At 33.7% G+C, this 18,265-nt stretch overlaps 1 protein-coding gene across 1 annotated transcript in view; it reads right to left on the bottom strand.

Annotated features, from left to right (window-relative positions):
* The window catches only part of LOC115214780 (plexin domain-containing protein 1-like), a 98,818-nt gene that overhangs the window by 3,261 nt on the left and 77,292 nt on the right, over positions 1–18,265 (bottom strand). Inside the window, exon 10 of the mRNA XM_029783811.2 lies at positions 6,623–6,662. Within this exon, the coding sequence (XP_029639671.2) occupies positions 6,623–6,662 (40 nt within the window). The remainder of the gene's footprint in view (positions 1–6,622; positions 6,663–18,265) is intronic.

Genomic DNA, 18,265 nt, shown 5'->3' with positions numbered 1-18,265 from the left:
GCAACTACAACTGAAGTATTAACAAGCTGTTGCACTTGGCATTTATTATCATCATTTAACGTCCGTTTTCCATGCTAGCATAGGTTGGACGGTTCAACTGGGGTCTGGGAAGCCAGAAGGCTGCGCCAGGCCCAGTCTGATCTGGCAGTGTTTCTACAGCTGGATGCCCTTCCTAATGCCAACCACTCCGAGAGTGTAGTGGGTGCTTTTTATGTGCTACCTGCACAGGTGCCAGATGAGGCTGGCAAACAGCCACGATCGGATGGTGCTTTTTACGTGCCACCGGCACAGGAGCCAGACAAGACTGGCAACGGCCACAATCAGATGGTGCTTTTTATGTGCCACCGGCACGGAGGCCAGTCGGGGCGGCGCTGACAATGGCCACGTTCGGATGGTTCTCTTACGTGCCACCGGCACTGGTATCTCAGCTACACTTTCCATTGATGTTGAAAGATTTCGATTTCGATTTTCACTTGCCTCAACAGGTCTTCACAAGTAGGGTTTGTGTCACAAGAAGGAAAGGTATGCATAAGTGGGCTGGCTACGTCCCAGGTAGAGGCCACGGGTTATGGTCTCACTTGTCCTGCCGGGTCTTCCCATGCACAGCATACTTCCAAAGGTCTCGGTCTCTGGTCATTTCCTCGGTGAGACCTAAAGTTTGAAGGTCGTTCTTCACCACCTCGTCCCAGGTTTTCCTGGGTCTACCTCTTCCACAGGTTCCCTCAACCACCAGGGTGTGGTACTTTTTCATACAACTATCTTCATCCATTCTCGCTACATGACCATATCAGCGCAAACGTCTCCCTTGCACACCACAACTGATGCTTCTTAGGTCCAACTTTTCTCTCAAGGTACTTACATTCTGTTGAGTATGAACACTGACATTACACATCCATCGGAGCATACTGGCTTCATTTCTTGCGAGCTTACGCATATCCTCAGCAGTCATGGCCCATGTTTCACTGCCATGTAGCATGGCTGTTCGTACACATGTGTCATACAGTGTGCATTTTATTCTGAGCGAGAGGCCTTTTGTCACCAGCAGAGGTAAGAGCTCTCTGAACTTTGCCCAGGCTATTCTTACTCTAGCAGTTACACTTTCAGCACACCCGCCCCTGCTGCTGACTTGGTGACCTAGGTAATGGAAGCTATCAACTACTTCTAGTTTTTCCCCCTGGAATGTGGTGGAAGTTGGTCTCTGAGCATTTTCAGTGTTTATATATATATATATATATATATATATATATATATATATATATATGTATATATAGATGTGTATATATATATATATATGTGTGTGTGTGTGTATATATATATATATGTATATATATATGGCAAATGGGAAATTTTTTTATTTGTTCATTGATGTTCAAAACCTAGGTACATGTGGTAACTATTGAAAATGTTTTTATTTATCATCTCTTTCAAAATTACTCTTAACCGTGGTTTGGGCTTTGACTGCTCCTTTTAGCATGTAGAGTGTCCTGTTAGGGTCACCTCTTGTGTACAAATGTACAGTAATTTTATATGAAAAGTTTGTTGTCTACTTACTCTTTTATGCATGCTAGCTACTGGTAGAAAATTTCTCTAATTTTCCTACCCTATGTATATTTTCTATATGTATGTATATATATATATATACATCATCATCATCATCATCATCGTTTAGCGTCCGTTTTCCATGCTAGCATGGGTTGGACGGTTCTACTGGGGTCTGTGAAGCCAGAAGGCTTCATCAGGCCCAGTCAAATCTGGCAGTGTTTCTACGGCTGGATGCCCTTCCTAACGCCAACCACTTCGTGAGTGTATACATACATATATATATATATACATATATATATATATATATATATATACATACATATATATATATATATACATATATATATATATATATATATACATACATATATATATATATATATATACACACACAATTTATAAGTAAGGGCAAAATAAAAAATTTCTAATGCTAAAGTATGCCGAAAATAGACAAAACGTCAATAACCATTATAAGTACGTGTTTCCAAGAAAGCCAACAGAAATTTCTAAAAAAATCCCGTTATTACCATATCGGACCGAATTTCAGAGTTAGTTCATAAGAACCTTCCTTTCATCAGTGATAAATGAGGTAAAGAAATAAGTGAAATACTTACTTGCACCCATGGAAGAAGCAAACACTAAATCACTATTGATAGAATTTTTTTCAAAAAATTTTATCCTATATTAGAAATATATATATGTATATATGCATATCTATATGTGTATCTATATATATATATATATATATATATATATATATATCTTTTACTTGTTTCAGTCATTTGACTGCGGCCATGCTGGAGCACCGCCTTTCGTCGAGCAAATTGACCCCGGGACTTATTCTTTTGTAAGCCCAGTACTTATTCTATCGGTCTCTTTTGCCGAACCACTATATATATTAATTTGGGCATTCGTCGTGACAAGACGTACTTTTCATAGTTCAGGCCAAAGAAACAGATTTCAACTGAAAACAGCAGTAACTTTCCTTGTTTTTAGTCCCAGAACTCTTGGATTCAACTATTTTACTATCATCGGAAGATAAATTTACACAAATTTATACACAACTTGGAGAAACAAATATAAACCAAAACTAAACCTAAGATTAGTTCTAAAACTAGTCCCGTGAGTACAATTATTTTCTCTTGATTTCTATTAAACACACTGCTCATTCTTACTTCTTTATTGCCCACAAGGGGCTAAACACAGAGGGGACAAACAAGGACAGACAAATGGATTAAGTCGATTACACTGACCCCAGTGCATAACTGGCACTTAATTTATCGACCCCGAAAGGATGAAAGGCAAAGTTGAACTCGGTGGAATTTGAACTCAGAACGTAACAGAAGATGAAATACCTATTTCTTTACTAGCCACAAGGGGCTAAACACAGAGGAGGCAAACAAGGACAGACAGACGGATTAAGTCGATTATATCTACCCCAGTGTGTAACTGGTACTTAATTTATCGACCCTGAAAGGATGAAAGGCAAAGTCGACCTCGGAGGAATTGGAGCTCAGAACGTAATGGCAGACGAAATACCGCTAAGCATTTCGCCCGGTGTGCTAACGTTTCTGCTAGCTCACCGCCTTATTCTGATTGTATTAAATACACTGAACTCTCTCACACACACCCAGATATAGCCACACACATTTCTGAATATATCAACACAAACTTTTCAATGGTGCATTCACTATTATACATCAAGTCATCAATAACTGACGCACAATCCCATTGGATATGGCCAATAATATTCTAAAATGCCACTGGGTAGTAAACGAAATCAGTGCACTGATAAATGCTTGCTACACTCACCATAACGACTGTGTAAAAGCTAATGTCTATGGTAAAATCACTGGAAAATTAGTGTCACAATCCTTTTATATGTAAAATGGCACGTAAAATGCACCATTCGAGCATGATTGTTACCAGCGTCGCCTTGCTGGTACTTGTGCCTGTGGTACGTGAAAAACAACATTCGAGCGAGGTCGCTGCCAGTGCTGCTGGACTGGCTCCTGTGCAGGTGACACATAAAAACACCATTTGAGCGTGGTCGTTGCCAGTACTGCCTGACTGGCCCTCGTGACTGAGGTATGTAAAAGCACCCACTACACTCTTGGAGTGGTTGGTGTTAGGAATGGCATCCACCTGTAGAAACTCTGCCAGATGAGATTGGAGCCTGGTGCAACCATCTGGCTTACCAGTACCCAGTCAAACTGTCCAACCCATGCCAGCATGGAAAGCAGACATTAAACGATGATGATGTTGATATATACACACACACATATATATATATATATATACTTACACACATATACATAAACACATATATACATACTCACATATGTATACATACACACACACACATATATATATACACACACACATATATACACACCTACTGCTTGGCACCTTGGTTAAGTGTCTTTTTCATTATCCCCAAACACTAGAATGTAGATCTAACTGATAAAAATTGAAATAATAAACACCACATATACATGTATATATCTATGTGCATGCATTTTTATTTGTATGTGTATCTCAACACATACAATACTTCACTTATCTGTTTGGCAAAACAGACTGACAAAAGTTCTACGATTGAAAAGTAAGTAGTGAAGCCAATTCATCCTTCAAGGTGGTACCCCAGCATGACCATAGCCCTATGAGTGAAAAAGATGGTACATAAAATAGCCCTATGAGTGAAAAAGATGGTACATAAAATAGTGCTTTCTCAAAAAAGTTAAAACAAAGAGGTGAAGAGTGGCAAGGAAGGATGCAGTATTTAAAACATAACTTCATAAGAGAAAATAGTATTTCCTTTCTTGTAAATAAGCTGAGATCCAGAGCATAGCTATAATGAACCAGCATTGAAAAATTGTTATGATGAGGAGGATGATGAGTGTAAAAAGTTATATAAAACACATTAGAAAAGAAAATGACTTTGTCAAGTATAGTTAAGGGAGGTAAAAAAAATCTCTCCAAAACCTTGTAAATAAGTAATTTGTTCAGAAACTAGCACTATCACCTGGCAACGCCGGGTCATAGTGCTAGTGCATGCATATACAGCTGCATGAGTGTACACATACACACGAGTACTGTCCAAATCTCTGACCAATCACATACAGTTAGCTGGCATTCAATTGGCGTATCAAGTTTCGGGCATTTTGATTGGGTTTTGAATAGAAAATTCACAAAAAAGTCACTTCTATTGATTTTTTAATGGCTTTGTGGGGTGACTGGGGAAATGTAAAGATGTGCACGACCACCTTTGGATGGTTTTGAATGACCATAGAAAGTGTGAGCCCTCTAACTGAAAAATTGTGGATTTGTATAAAGGACACACACACAGACATTTTGCCGTTTATATATAGAGAGATTCTACTTTATTTTAACTACTAAGAGTAAAAAACAAAACTGCATAAACTACAAATATATAGAAATACACAGAATTATATTTGTTATTCATTTTATTTTTGAGAATTTTCCCAATTTATGTTTGTTATCTTGCACTTCAGTTAGGAAAATTTTGAGTAAAACAAGCAGAAAGTGGTTTTGTTATTGTGCTAGCATCATTACCTAAACAGTTGAATGTGCATTCAGGATTACAGTAAGTTTGTTTACTGCAATCCATAACAGTAATTGTGTAGTGTTTCATTAAAATGGAGACTTACAGAATTTTAATTAAACCTAGTAAACATTGAATATGAAATCAGATGCAATAAACACAAATAAAATTCAAAAGTTACTCTTGACTTTAACAAGTAAACAGAGAGTTTCAATTTTAATAATAGCTTAAAATTCCTCATTAAGGGACAAAAAATAAAACTAAAGGAGTTGTATTTTATCAAATTAAAAAGGAACAACTTCTTCACTACAGTTTGGAGTGTTTGTAAGTTAATTAGATATCTTCAAGGCATAATTTAATTATGAGAGAAGAATATTAATTCAGGAATGGATTGAAACACAATAATGGTAAGTTGAGATAATTGGGTCACTAACAAAAGGAACATTAAACTGACACTGATGTCCACAGACCATGTGGACATCAAGTGACTTTATATTGAAACTACTGACCAGGTGGTCAATGATAACTGAAATCACTGACCACATACTCATCAAGTGGGTCTATCTCGAAACCACTGAAAATATGGTCAAGTAAGTTTTTACTGAAATCACTGACCATGTGGTCACTGACTGTATTGAAATCAGAGACCACATAGTCATCAAGTGAATCTATATTGAAACCACTGGCCACATGGTCGTCAAGTGGATTTATACTGAAGCCTTTAGATTGAATGCTTGCCTGATATTTTACAAGTGTGGCAATCTAAATGCAGTTTCCTCTTTAACTGTAGAAATATTTGGTAAACAAATATCAAGAGAATGAAAGCACAAAAGCTAATTTCCCAACAATGGAAAAGTATCCATGCATATAGCAAAGCAAAGAAAATAGTAAAGAAAGTTTAAAAGAAAAAAAAATGAAATCTCTTTCCATTCTAAATGTTGATGGATGGGGATCAAAATAGTAGGAGAGAATGGAGATGCTAAGTGAAGCAAGCATTAGAAAGAATTACTAGTTTTATAGAATTGTGCTTCTGTTAGCACCCTAAATATGAGATTACACTCTAGAACTTGTCTTAAATCTTTTATGTTTTATCTTTTGCTTCACTGCATTCATTCTGGGACATTGCCTCGGAAGTTTTTAGTTGAATGAACCGATCCCAGGATTAATTATTTTTTGAAGTCTAGTTCTTTTCTTGGACTGCTAAGTTACAGAGACAAACACCAGTTGTCAAGTAGCAGTGGGGAACAAACACAGATGCAAAGATACATACATTGATATACATATATCTTTCAATCTACCAAATCCACTCAGAAAGCTTTGGTTAGCCCAAGGCTATAGTAGAAGACTCTTGTCCAAGGTGCTACACAGTGGGACTGAACCCAGAACCATGTGGTTTAGAAGTCAACTTCTTACCACACAGCCACACCTGTGCCTATAAAAGCAAATTATATATATTGATAATTTAACATTTTGCATTCAGTGTAATAAAAGAAATATAGAATTTAAAATATTTACTTGGTTTCATTGGACATTTCACTTTTCTTTTCATAATTTCCTGAAAAAAAAAACAAAAAAAATGATTAGTATATGTGGGATATATATTAAATAAATTCATTGTTATTAATTTCAATAACACAGTACTGATTATCTTAAGAAAAAAACCCACAATTCTTAAATATTCTTCATAGGTGGAAATCTACTATAGTAGAGATGGCTCAGATCAAAGCCCTTTTGGACACCTGCTTTCTACATTTTTAATATTGCTAAATCGCATTTTTATAACAACATTTCTGCATGTGGCTTATATTACTCGCACAAGCCATTCATCTACATGCCATTGTCTAAATGACAACTAGATTTCATGATATTCTATCTTGCAAAATGCCTTCTCTTGGTTAACAAAATTTAGACTTTCTTCAAGAAACATTCTCTCTCTAGCAAGAGGACATTCGTATTATTCAGTGCTGATACAAACCCCAGTTACATATCCTTTAAACTAATGTTTGCCCTGATATGCTCTGCTAATAAATCTCTGGCACCTAAAAGACTTTATTCATCAATCTGATGCCTCTATTATTGCTTCTTGTTTTTGTACTATATTTCAGAGTTTGGATGAAGAATCTATTATGTCCTACTTTGCCAAATACTGTTAATGTCTGGATCTCAATTGGATCTACTTCAGAGTAGTTCCTTTCTCCCTCTCTTTCTCCTACATATTCTCCTTATTAAACAATCAAAAATAGTAGCATTTCCAGTTCTCTTTCTTGGCAGTGTCTGTGAGGGTAAATGTGCCATTATCTTTACATATAAACTATTTGAGAGTATAGCCTAACACTTCATGCCCTTGGTTCAAATGACATGGAATATTGGTAAATTTTGGTTTTAAGTGGTCTCCTTGTTAAATATATCCATCAAGTTTCTTTTGTGACCAAAGAATATTTGTAGCACCTTAGTTTTTCAGCCCTGTCTCTTAGCTTTTGTGGCTTTCTTCCAACCATTGCACTAATAACCACCATGTCCCCTTCCTTTTGGTTAGAATCTTGCTCCATCCCTAGATAAAGTTTGTGGTTCACAGCAATACTTTCAGCAGGGGGACTTTCCTTCTGTTTAGCACATACCACTAGGTCCATGAAATCCTTTCTCTAATGCTGACTCTGAATCATTCATTAGTCTGCCTCATTTCCTGATGAGGGTGGAATCTGCTTGCTTTGTGAGCTGCAGGTGATAATACAGCTAGATGGTTTCAGAAGTTGTTGCAGTTTGCATTACAAAATTCCAATAGCCTAAACGCCCCTTCTTTCTTGCAATCTACCCAAAGCCCCATTGCTGATCAACAAATGCATTAAAGCCACTTGCTGTAATAAAAAGATCTGTCATTGGAGCCATTAGCTATTAGTTGTGGTCCAGCAAGAACAGCTAATAGAAAATATATTTTTACTTATCTATCATTCTTGATTGTGACTACAATAAGACTCAAAGTTGTTACCGTATTACCTGCAACTAGCCTAAACTTAATTATTCAACCACATACTCTGATCACCGCAAGCACTTTATCTGTCCATTTCACTGCCAACTGTATACCTACTCTATCTTCTTTAATGCTGAATATATATCCATTTTCCTAGCCAGTGAAGGTACTGATTGAGGGTTCAACTCCATCTCACTTCCATTACACAGCCCACACCGACTACACATCCCTAAAATCTCCCTGCGACTACCTTTCATTTTGCCAAGATTAATCTCACCAACTTTGAAGATTTATTCCTGGTTGCAATTTCTTGTAACATACAGTACATTTACTGAAAGACTGAGCCAAAATCTTTTTACAAACACAATTTCACTAGCATATTCTCTGCAACATCTTTTTGTCTTCATCAGCAATCCTTGATTAATAGTTTAATTTCTAATTGAAAGTTTTCTTTCAAACATGTCAATTCCTGTTACACACACACACATACATACACTCTATAAAGAGATTGGCACAGAAAACATGTGGAATCTAGTCACACACAAAAACACACATTTATTCCTATACATACAAGGTCTGATCAATAAGTATCCGGACAGTTGCCATAGTAACAATTCTAAAGCACGCAGAGTGAAGGAGCTTGGCACAGATTGACATTAGACTCCGCTATGCATGCGCATTAAGTTTTAACATTCTACCTCATTTTCAATGTTTACAACAGTGCTTGCAAGGAACGTGTGTAGCGTGTGATCATTGTATTGACTATATATATATATATATATATATATATATATATACATACACATATACATAAATACATACATATATATACACATATACATACACACACATATATATACATACATATACACACATATATACACATACATATACATACACACATAAATACACATACATATACACACATAAATACACATACATATACACACATAAATACACACACACATATATATATATACATACACACATACATATATACATACACATACATACACATATTTACATACATACATATATATATATATATATATATATACACATATATATATACACACACACATATACATACACTCTTCTCCCTATTAGATTATTGTTCTCCTATATTATCTATAAATTTTTATTCACTTATGTGCACCCTCCTGCTCGTATCTTTTTTCATATTCATAACTGGCACCACACCCTTATAACCTGAATACCACTATGACCCTACTACCATTACATATCCTTCTCACATAATACTAAGCTAGATTATTACCTCTAAAATAAATTTTTATTTATAGCAAAATACATCTACTGTATATAACTTAACACATCAATACTTCTATAAAATAAACTTTTTACATATATATTTACTCTTCTACTTCCCAGCTCATTTATCTCCCCCACATTTTTTTTTTTCGTATTCCAATCTTTATTCCCTGTTTCAATTTCACTTTTTCCATCTTTATAGTCACACCAAGCCTGTAATATTGTATTGGTAGTATTAATAACTATTTTTCTGTCTTTACATATTTTTCTACATTATATTTAATACATAATAACGAATATTAGTTTTTCTGCAAACATAAGTCCCTTTTATACATCATATTCCATCTTTAACCCTTTTTACATCTTTATTTCTCCTACCATTTGTTTATGTTAACTATATAGTATTAGCTCTTTATATACCATCTCCTCACAATAAACTTCATTCTTATGTATTGAAAATTTTCTTAAAAATACATCATACTATGTAATGATTTTAACAGTCAGTCCATATTTCAATTCAAACCTAGAAGTGTCTTTCCATTGGACATTTCTAATACATATTTTTGCCCTATGCAACTTATTTGAAGTTAGAATTTTTTATTTCCATACAAATCTATACAGGGAACATCTCTGATACCTCTTTACTTATATTGTTAGATAACCATTATAACCGTTAGTTATGATCAAATATCCAAACATAACTCACATCTCTTTCTCACAAGGATAAAACTATTAATCTCCTAGATTAAATTTTTCTGCTATTTTCATTGTATTTTCGCTTATACATCCTGCACTGAAGATTACATTGATATATTTAATTCATTTAATTTAATCTAATTCAATCATGAATTTGCCTTATTATTATTATTATATCTCTGTACGAAATGATTGTCGGCAAGAATTAAACTTCTTATATAATTTAACAATTTGTCTCCCCCATTTTTCAATAAATTGATGTATTTTATGGGACTTCTTTCCATAAATTCACCACACACTATATACAAGCATTAATTTCATATCTTCAGAAATTTATGCTTGTAAACTACCAGCAAAGTATGAAGAATCAATGTTAGAAATCTCTTTTGGAAACATCCATATACAAATACATATACATACATACATACATACATATATATATATATAAATTAAATTAGAGATAAAACCACTATTAGGCAACTCAAACAGTGATAGACATAAACCAAAACATAAAAACAAAAAATAAATATAATTAATATAATATATAATATATATAAAATATAAAATTTAAAAATTAAATTATTAAGATTTTAAATTTTAAATTTATATCTTTAAATTTTAAAATTAAAAAATTTTTAAATTAAAAAATTCTTAAACTTAAAATTTTTTTTATATAACTAACCAAAAAGTATAAAAAAGTTAAATATTTAACTTTTTTATACTTTTTAGTTAGTTATATAAAAAAAATTAAACGTTTAAAAATTTAAAAATTAACAAATATAAAAATTTATAAATTTAAATTTTAATAATTTAAAGTTTTAAATTTCATATATATTATATATTATATTTATTATATTCATTTTGTGTTTTTTATGTTTTGGTTTATGTCTATCACTGAGTTGCCTAATAGTGGTTTTATCTCTAATTTAATTTATATTTATACTGTGAAATTTGATTTAATCCTATATCTAATTTTTCCCTGTAAGTTTGGATATACTCCCTAATATTATTATATATATATATATACACACACACACACATGTATGCACACACACATATACATACACACATATATACATACACACATACAAATATATATATATATACATATATATCTATATCCGTATCTATTTATACATATATACACACACACATATATATACACATATACAAATATATATACATATACATACACAAATATATATATATATATAGGGGTCATTTTCATAGCATTTTTTCCAATGGACGGATAACTGAATAGATGGCGGCGTGGATTTCAAACCTCGGCATCCGAAGCTCAGAGTTTTATCATGGCTACCGAATAATTGTCAAATATTACATTTACATATATACATATATATATATATATATATATATATATATATATATATAATATACACACACACACACACACACACATATATATATATACATACATATATATATAAATAAATGGTTTTAAATACAGTTGTGATTCAAATCTTTTTACTTCCGACATGTTTCAAAGAAAACAGTATTTTTCCATAAGGAATAAAATGGTGTAAAATAATGCAATCTTCTCATCAGGGAAAGAAAGAAACCAAACACATCAATAAGACATTTTAATTGAATTTGATGACTGGGTATATGATGAAGAGAATGCTAGTAAGTTATTTTTAAAAACCATTAGTAGATATAATGTCAAAGAAAGAGAAGGAGTAGAAAGAAAGAAATTCGCAGAAAACTAATAGTGGAGAGATATAGAGTGATAGGTGAATAGGAATAAATCTTAAAGGCATGGAAGTAGATATATTTAGTGGAAGTGAAAAGGAAGAAGAAAGTCAAAGGTCAAATTTTATAGAATGGTACAAATCACTGATAGGGACTAAAGGTATGTTTCTGCCAATGTTTGCAACAATAAATGCATTATTAATCAGGACATGAAATCGAGTTATAATGATATTAATGATATTTTATTTCGAATAACAACACCAAATCGAGTAATGTAAATCTGCAGCATAAGGGAGATAATTTTATTTAAGACCCTTTTTATATCATAAAGGTACATCGAGAACTTTTAAAGATAATTACCCTAATAGCAAGGTATGTCCTAGCAAAACTGTTTGGTTAATAATTCCATATGGTAAGCTGATCAAATCCAACCTCCCTCATCAGTTTCATGAAGCTATAGAAAAGAATTTCCCAAGAAATTCAAGATATTATTCGATTATTAATACACAGCTGATCAGGATAGCATTCAAAGTTTTTGGGGTGGACTGTATAAACTCGACCTAGAGCATTCCTTTTTTTTATGTGTGAATGCCTATCGATGGTTACGCCAAGCCTTCCCCTCTTCTACTTCTTAAGTTTTTTAGAAATCTTTTTTCAATCTAAATGGTAGAATACGAAGATTAAGAATATGGTGGGGGAAACGAATTTTAATTTCAAATTTTTTATGAAAAACTTCAAAATTGATCCACACCCCATGCTGCTGTCTAAAAGTGAAAATGAACGGCTGCTTTGTCTGTTTCTGCATGCATAGATTTATAGTGAAAGAACAAAAGGACCATGGCATGTGAAGCCCTCACCACGAAACTTGATATGCTAAAAATAACAGCTAAATGTCCAGAGAATTTTTGTGCTTGTGGGTGCGCACGTGTAACAATTTCTACAGTTTAACTGAATGAACAGAGAAAGAAGTACACAAAATATATTTTACATACCTGTCGTATAGATTGTTTTTTTTTTTGCATTAAAGGCAAACGATTTTGATAGAAGCAATTATTTCGCTGTCAATTCATTGGATAAATCCAAACAAAATACAAGTTTAGCCACTAGCTCAGCACCTATGTTTGTGTTCTTCATTCCAAAATAACAAAAACTTTAACATACTTCCAAAATGGGACTTAATCTATATGTATCCACATGCGTATATGTGCAAGTGTGTATGTGTGTGTGTGCATGGGAGGGGTAGTGCACAAGAAAAACATTTACGGAAATGTACTCATAAAATTTCTATTAAAATAAGTTGTTTTTATATGCCACACTTGCAAATCTCCATATAAATGATAGCAAAATGTATAGCAAATGAAATTAAAATCCTTATTCAATGACAGATTGATCAAGTTACTAATGTTTTAACATTGTTGGTAACAACATATTTTCTCTTTTAATTGAATATTGGAAAAGAGAGCAAATGCAAGGGAAATTAATTTAAGCAGTAACAACTAAACTCCTTGATTCATTATCGCAATTAGAAAAAATTCAGAGGTGTAACATTGCACAAGTCCATTTCTGTAAGTATTATTCTTGTGCACCAGCCACACATGCACATATAAGCATGTGGATACACATGGATTAAGTCCCATTTTGGAAGTATGTTAAAGTTTTTATTATGTTGGAGTGAAGAACACAAACATAGGTGCTGAGCTAGTGGCTAAACTTGTAATATTTTGTTGGGATTAATCCAATGAATTGACAGTAAGGTAATCACTTATATCACAATCGTTTACCTTTAAAGTGAAAAAACAAAACCAACGTTTATGACAGGCATGTCAAATATAATTTGTGTACTTCTTTCTCTGTTCATTCGGATAAGCTGTAGAAATTGTTACGTGCACACATACAAGCACATACTACATATGTAGAAAATTGGTGTGTGCTTGTTTGCGGCGTTGTTAGCTAACCCCACCCACATCGTTTTATTGGTTTTGATGAAACTTGACACGTGAGTAGAACTCATGGCTGGAAACCTCATGACATACTTAGATTGTTGAAAAGAATCAACAATACGGCCCCTGGAAGGGTTCTTTATATCTACCTCATATAACTAATTTATTTTTTAAAACATCCAAGGGAAATAACCCATAGCACCTGCACAATATTTTTTTTAAAACACTCACGGAAAATAACTAATAGCACCTGCACTTACAGTTGTTAGTTTTTAATTAAGCGATCAATATTTAATTCTCATGATCAGCAAACCTAATTCTGCATTTCGCTACTCACAGTTTTGAACTGCTAAACCTTATTATTGCACTTTCTTGATGCATGTACACTTTCAATGCCCATAACTCCGATAATTCTGCATTTTTCCAGTTAAAATTTTTGATTCCAGAACATATTTAATTAGTGTGTCCCAATACAATGAACTCATACTTTGAATGCTTAAAATTCTTAAAAAATGAAACCAAATTTCAACACTACTTTCAGTTGGGACACCCTGTATTGCTTATTCTTATTTTACAAATCATAATATTTATTGCTTATTTACAGTTCATACAACATTTTCATGAAACTAATTGAGCCATCGAATTTAGAGATATTTTACAGGTTTCATTGTTTATGTTGAAAATTCTGAAAATAATATTCATCATATTTGGTAATATATCTGACCTAGATAATAGATTTACATCAGAGTGATGGAAAATACACGTATAATAGAGAATAAGAGCCTCGAGAAGATGAAAGGCTTAATATATTTATGTAATACCCAATTTGCTTATGTGACACAATGTATGTGTGCAGCGTGGTGATGTGGTAACAACCACAGGATTCCGCATTCATTTAAGCAAGTGTCTTGTATTATAGCCTCAGGTCGACCAAAGCCTTGTGAATGGATTTAGTAGACAGAAACTGAAAGAAGCCTGTCATGTGTATAAATATATATATATAAATATGTGTGTGTGTGTGTGTCTTAGTATGCGTGTTTGTCCTCCACCACTGCTTGACAACCAGTGTGTTTATGTCCCCATAATCTAGGGGCTTGGGCAAAGGAGTGATAGAAAAAGCATCAGGCTTAACAAAAGAATTCAGGGGTCAATTCATTTGACTGAAAGTTCTTAAAGGTGAAGCCCCAGCATGGCCGAAGTCTAATGCCCAAAACAAGTAGAAGATAACAGAAATACAATTCACCAAAATAGTTACAAATCTAATATTAGAGAATTTCCAGCACCTCATAAAAATCAAAAGTAAACAACTAGTGTCATACAAGTAATCAACACACAATTTCCAAAAGCGAGAAGGCAAATATTATTCTTTCTATTGTATAACATTAAAGACCGAATGTGTGTGTGTGTGCATGTGTGTTTATGTTATGTATATGTGTACACAGCATGTGTGTTTGTTTGCCTCTCTCTGCTGACAGAGCTAAATTTGACAGTAATATTCTGTCAGTATTGAATGAACTCACAAGACCACCACACTGAGCAGGTTTCTGCTGCTTATTATAAGTATACGTGTTTCATATATAATACATATATGTGTATGTGTGATTTACACATGCAAACACACACAAACACAGATATCCGTATGTGTATGTATGTATATATATATATATATATATATTTATATATACTGCTGATACTCCAGGCAAAAGTTTGAACTTCACAATTGTTTCGTAAGTCAGCGAAACCCTGACATGTCAAAACAAACACTGGTGTGTAACAAGGTCCTTCAACTCAGCAGACCCAGTCAAGCTGTCCAATCCAAAATCATCATGGAGAGTGCACTTTAAATGATGATGATGTATTTAAATTTTATTATACAAACACATGCATATTATACAGCATTTGTATTGTGGCATGGCTTTATTAGCAAATTTAAAAAGATGAAAAACCTGTTAAATTCACTTTGCATTTATTTCTTGAAGGCAGATGACACCAGTTTACATACATGACAAATATACAGCTTTCCTTCCCCCACTTAAACTAGGTTTTAATTCATTCAGTTACAGTATTTCATCCTCCTCCTTCACCTTCCCATCCTCGCCTACTAAAGGGCAGGTGTGACCCTGTTGTCTTACTATACAGACTGATATATGTGATCAACAAAAGCAATAAACCCCAAGTCGTGTAAGAACTTGTCGTTAACTTTCAAACAGTTGCAGCAAGACTATCACTGATTATGTCACATTTATAGAATGAATATACTGATATATCACGAAATAAACAAAAATTAATGAACAGCTTTGTGGTTTTTTTAATTACTTAATATGGTTCTTGCATATAATTACGTCACTTTTAACACATACACTCAGTTCTAGTCACTGGCCATACACACACACACATGCACACGTAGCCATGTGGTTTTAGGTTTAGTCCCACTGCAAGGCACTTTGGGCAAATGTCTCCTACTATAGCTTTGGGACCAACAAAGCATTGAAAGTGGATTCGGTATATAGAAACTGAAAGAAGCCCATTGTATGTGTATATGTGTGATCCTTATTTTGTTTAGAATAAATGTTTTTATATTTTTATACATCATATTCCTATCCTATCCTTTTTCCCTTTCACCCTCTCTCTGTCTCCCCTCCACCTCTCTACACTTCTGTTCCTGCCATTTGCCTTCCCCTTATTTCTCTGCTCTCTCTCTCTCTCTGTGCCCTCTATCACTTTTCTCCTGCCTACTACTGACACATGACACAACCCATTTCACTGCTTCTCATCCTTTAGGATACTCCTCCTGGTGTTAACCACATTTTTGTCTCATGTCTGGCCCTAACGCTGTATTCTGCTCATTTATTTCAGTTTGTTCATATGTTCACATTTTGTCTCTCATTTGTTCTTATCTTTGTCCCTCATCCATCTAACGACAGTCTCCACTTCAATAGCATTTATTTCATGTCTGTATGTTTACTTCCTGTAATGCATATTTGTTTATTCACTTTCTGCCATGTTTGGTCCCTTGTTTGTTGGCTTGCCATTTCCTGGCAGCTTCTTGCTGTCAGCACCATCAGGTGGGGGGGGGGGACAATATTATTGTTGAAGGCATGAAATTGTGTATGACCCTCTGGCCAATAACTAATGAGGATTTGATGACCTTCTGTGTCTAATTTCCATTTGTTTGTGGATTTATATGCTTTTTAACTTACTGAATGCACACACACACACACACACACACACACATACATACGTTTATGAATTTGTGCTGAAAGACTTCTGACATGAAACCATGTATTGAAACAGATACTGTTATATTTTGGGATGGTCACCCCACCCACTGCCATATAAACACATGCACTATATATTTGCTTTTCTCTCATTTGTTATTGTTCTTGTTTTATCTCATGTCCATTGTCTGGAAATCTTTCATCACATATTTGTGACCTCTTCAGTAACCCTTTTCATCCACATGTATCTTCCTGCTCCACTTAGTCCACTCTGGATGGAAAAGGCCACTGAAGTGGTCACAGATGTGTGATGAAAGATTTCCAGACAAAGAGTGTAAGATAAAATAAGAACAATAATAAATGAGTGAAGAACGAATATATAATGCATGTCTTTATTTGGCAAAAAAAAAAGAAAAAAATTACCATCTCAAAATACATACATACATATATATATATATATATATATATATATGATGTATGTATGTATGTATATATACGTGTGTGTATGTAATGTGTGTGGGCCCTAGTCTTGATATTATGTGATGATTGTAAAAGAAGCATCACTATCATACAATGTTGTTCATTTCTAGTCTCCCATGGAAAACATGTCCGACCAAAGAGAAATTCGCTTGAAAACAGGTGAGTGTTTTGTTACAGGAAGAGAATCTGGCTCTAGAAGATTTACCTCAACTTTTCTGTCTAACCCATGCAAGCAGAAATGTGGAGAGTAAATGATGATTATATGTATTTAGAAATGAAGGAAATTAGAGATTTCCTCCGTTTCTAAAAATATTTAATCTATCATGGCACTTCGATGCTTGTCTATATATCCATACACATACATATATAGATATAAATAAAGGCAAAAAGAAAAAATTCCCTTTGCCAATATGATGAAAAATAGATGCTAAATCATCTAACCACATAAAATATTTTCACTCATATATCATCATCATCATCATCATCATATATATATATATTATATATATATATATGATGTATGTATGTATGTATATATACGTGTGTGTATGTAATGTGTGTGGGCCCTAGTCTTGATATTATGTGATGATTGTAAAAGAAGCATCACTATCATACAATGTTGTTCATTTCTAGTCTCCCATGGAAAACATGTCCGACCAAAGAGAAATTCGCTTGAAAACAGGTGAGTGTTTTGTTACAGGAAGAGAATCTGGCTCTAGAAGATTTACCTCAACTTTTCTGTCTAACCCATGCAAGCAGAAATGTGGAGAGTAAATGATGATTATATGTATTTAGAAATGAAGGAAATTAGAGATTTCCTCCGTTTCTAAAAATATTTAATCTATCATGGCACTTCGATGCTTGTCTATATATCCAT

The sequence above is a fragment of the Octopus sinensis genome, linkage group LG8 (genome assembly GCF_006345805.1).
Source record: "Octopus sinensis linkage group LG8, ASM634580v1, whole genome shotgun sequence".
Classification (NCBI taxonomy): domain Eukaryota; kingdom Metazoa; phylum Mollusca; class Cephalopoda; order Octopoda; family Octopodidae; genus Octopus; species Octopus sinensis.
This window is presented reverse-complemented; position numbering and strand designations above follow the sequence as displayed.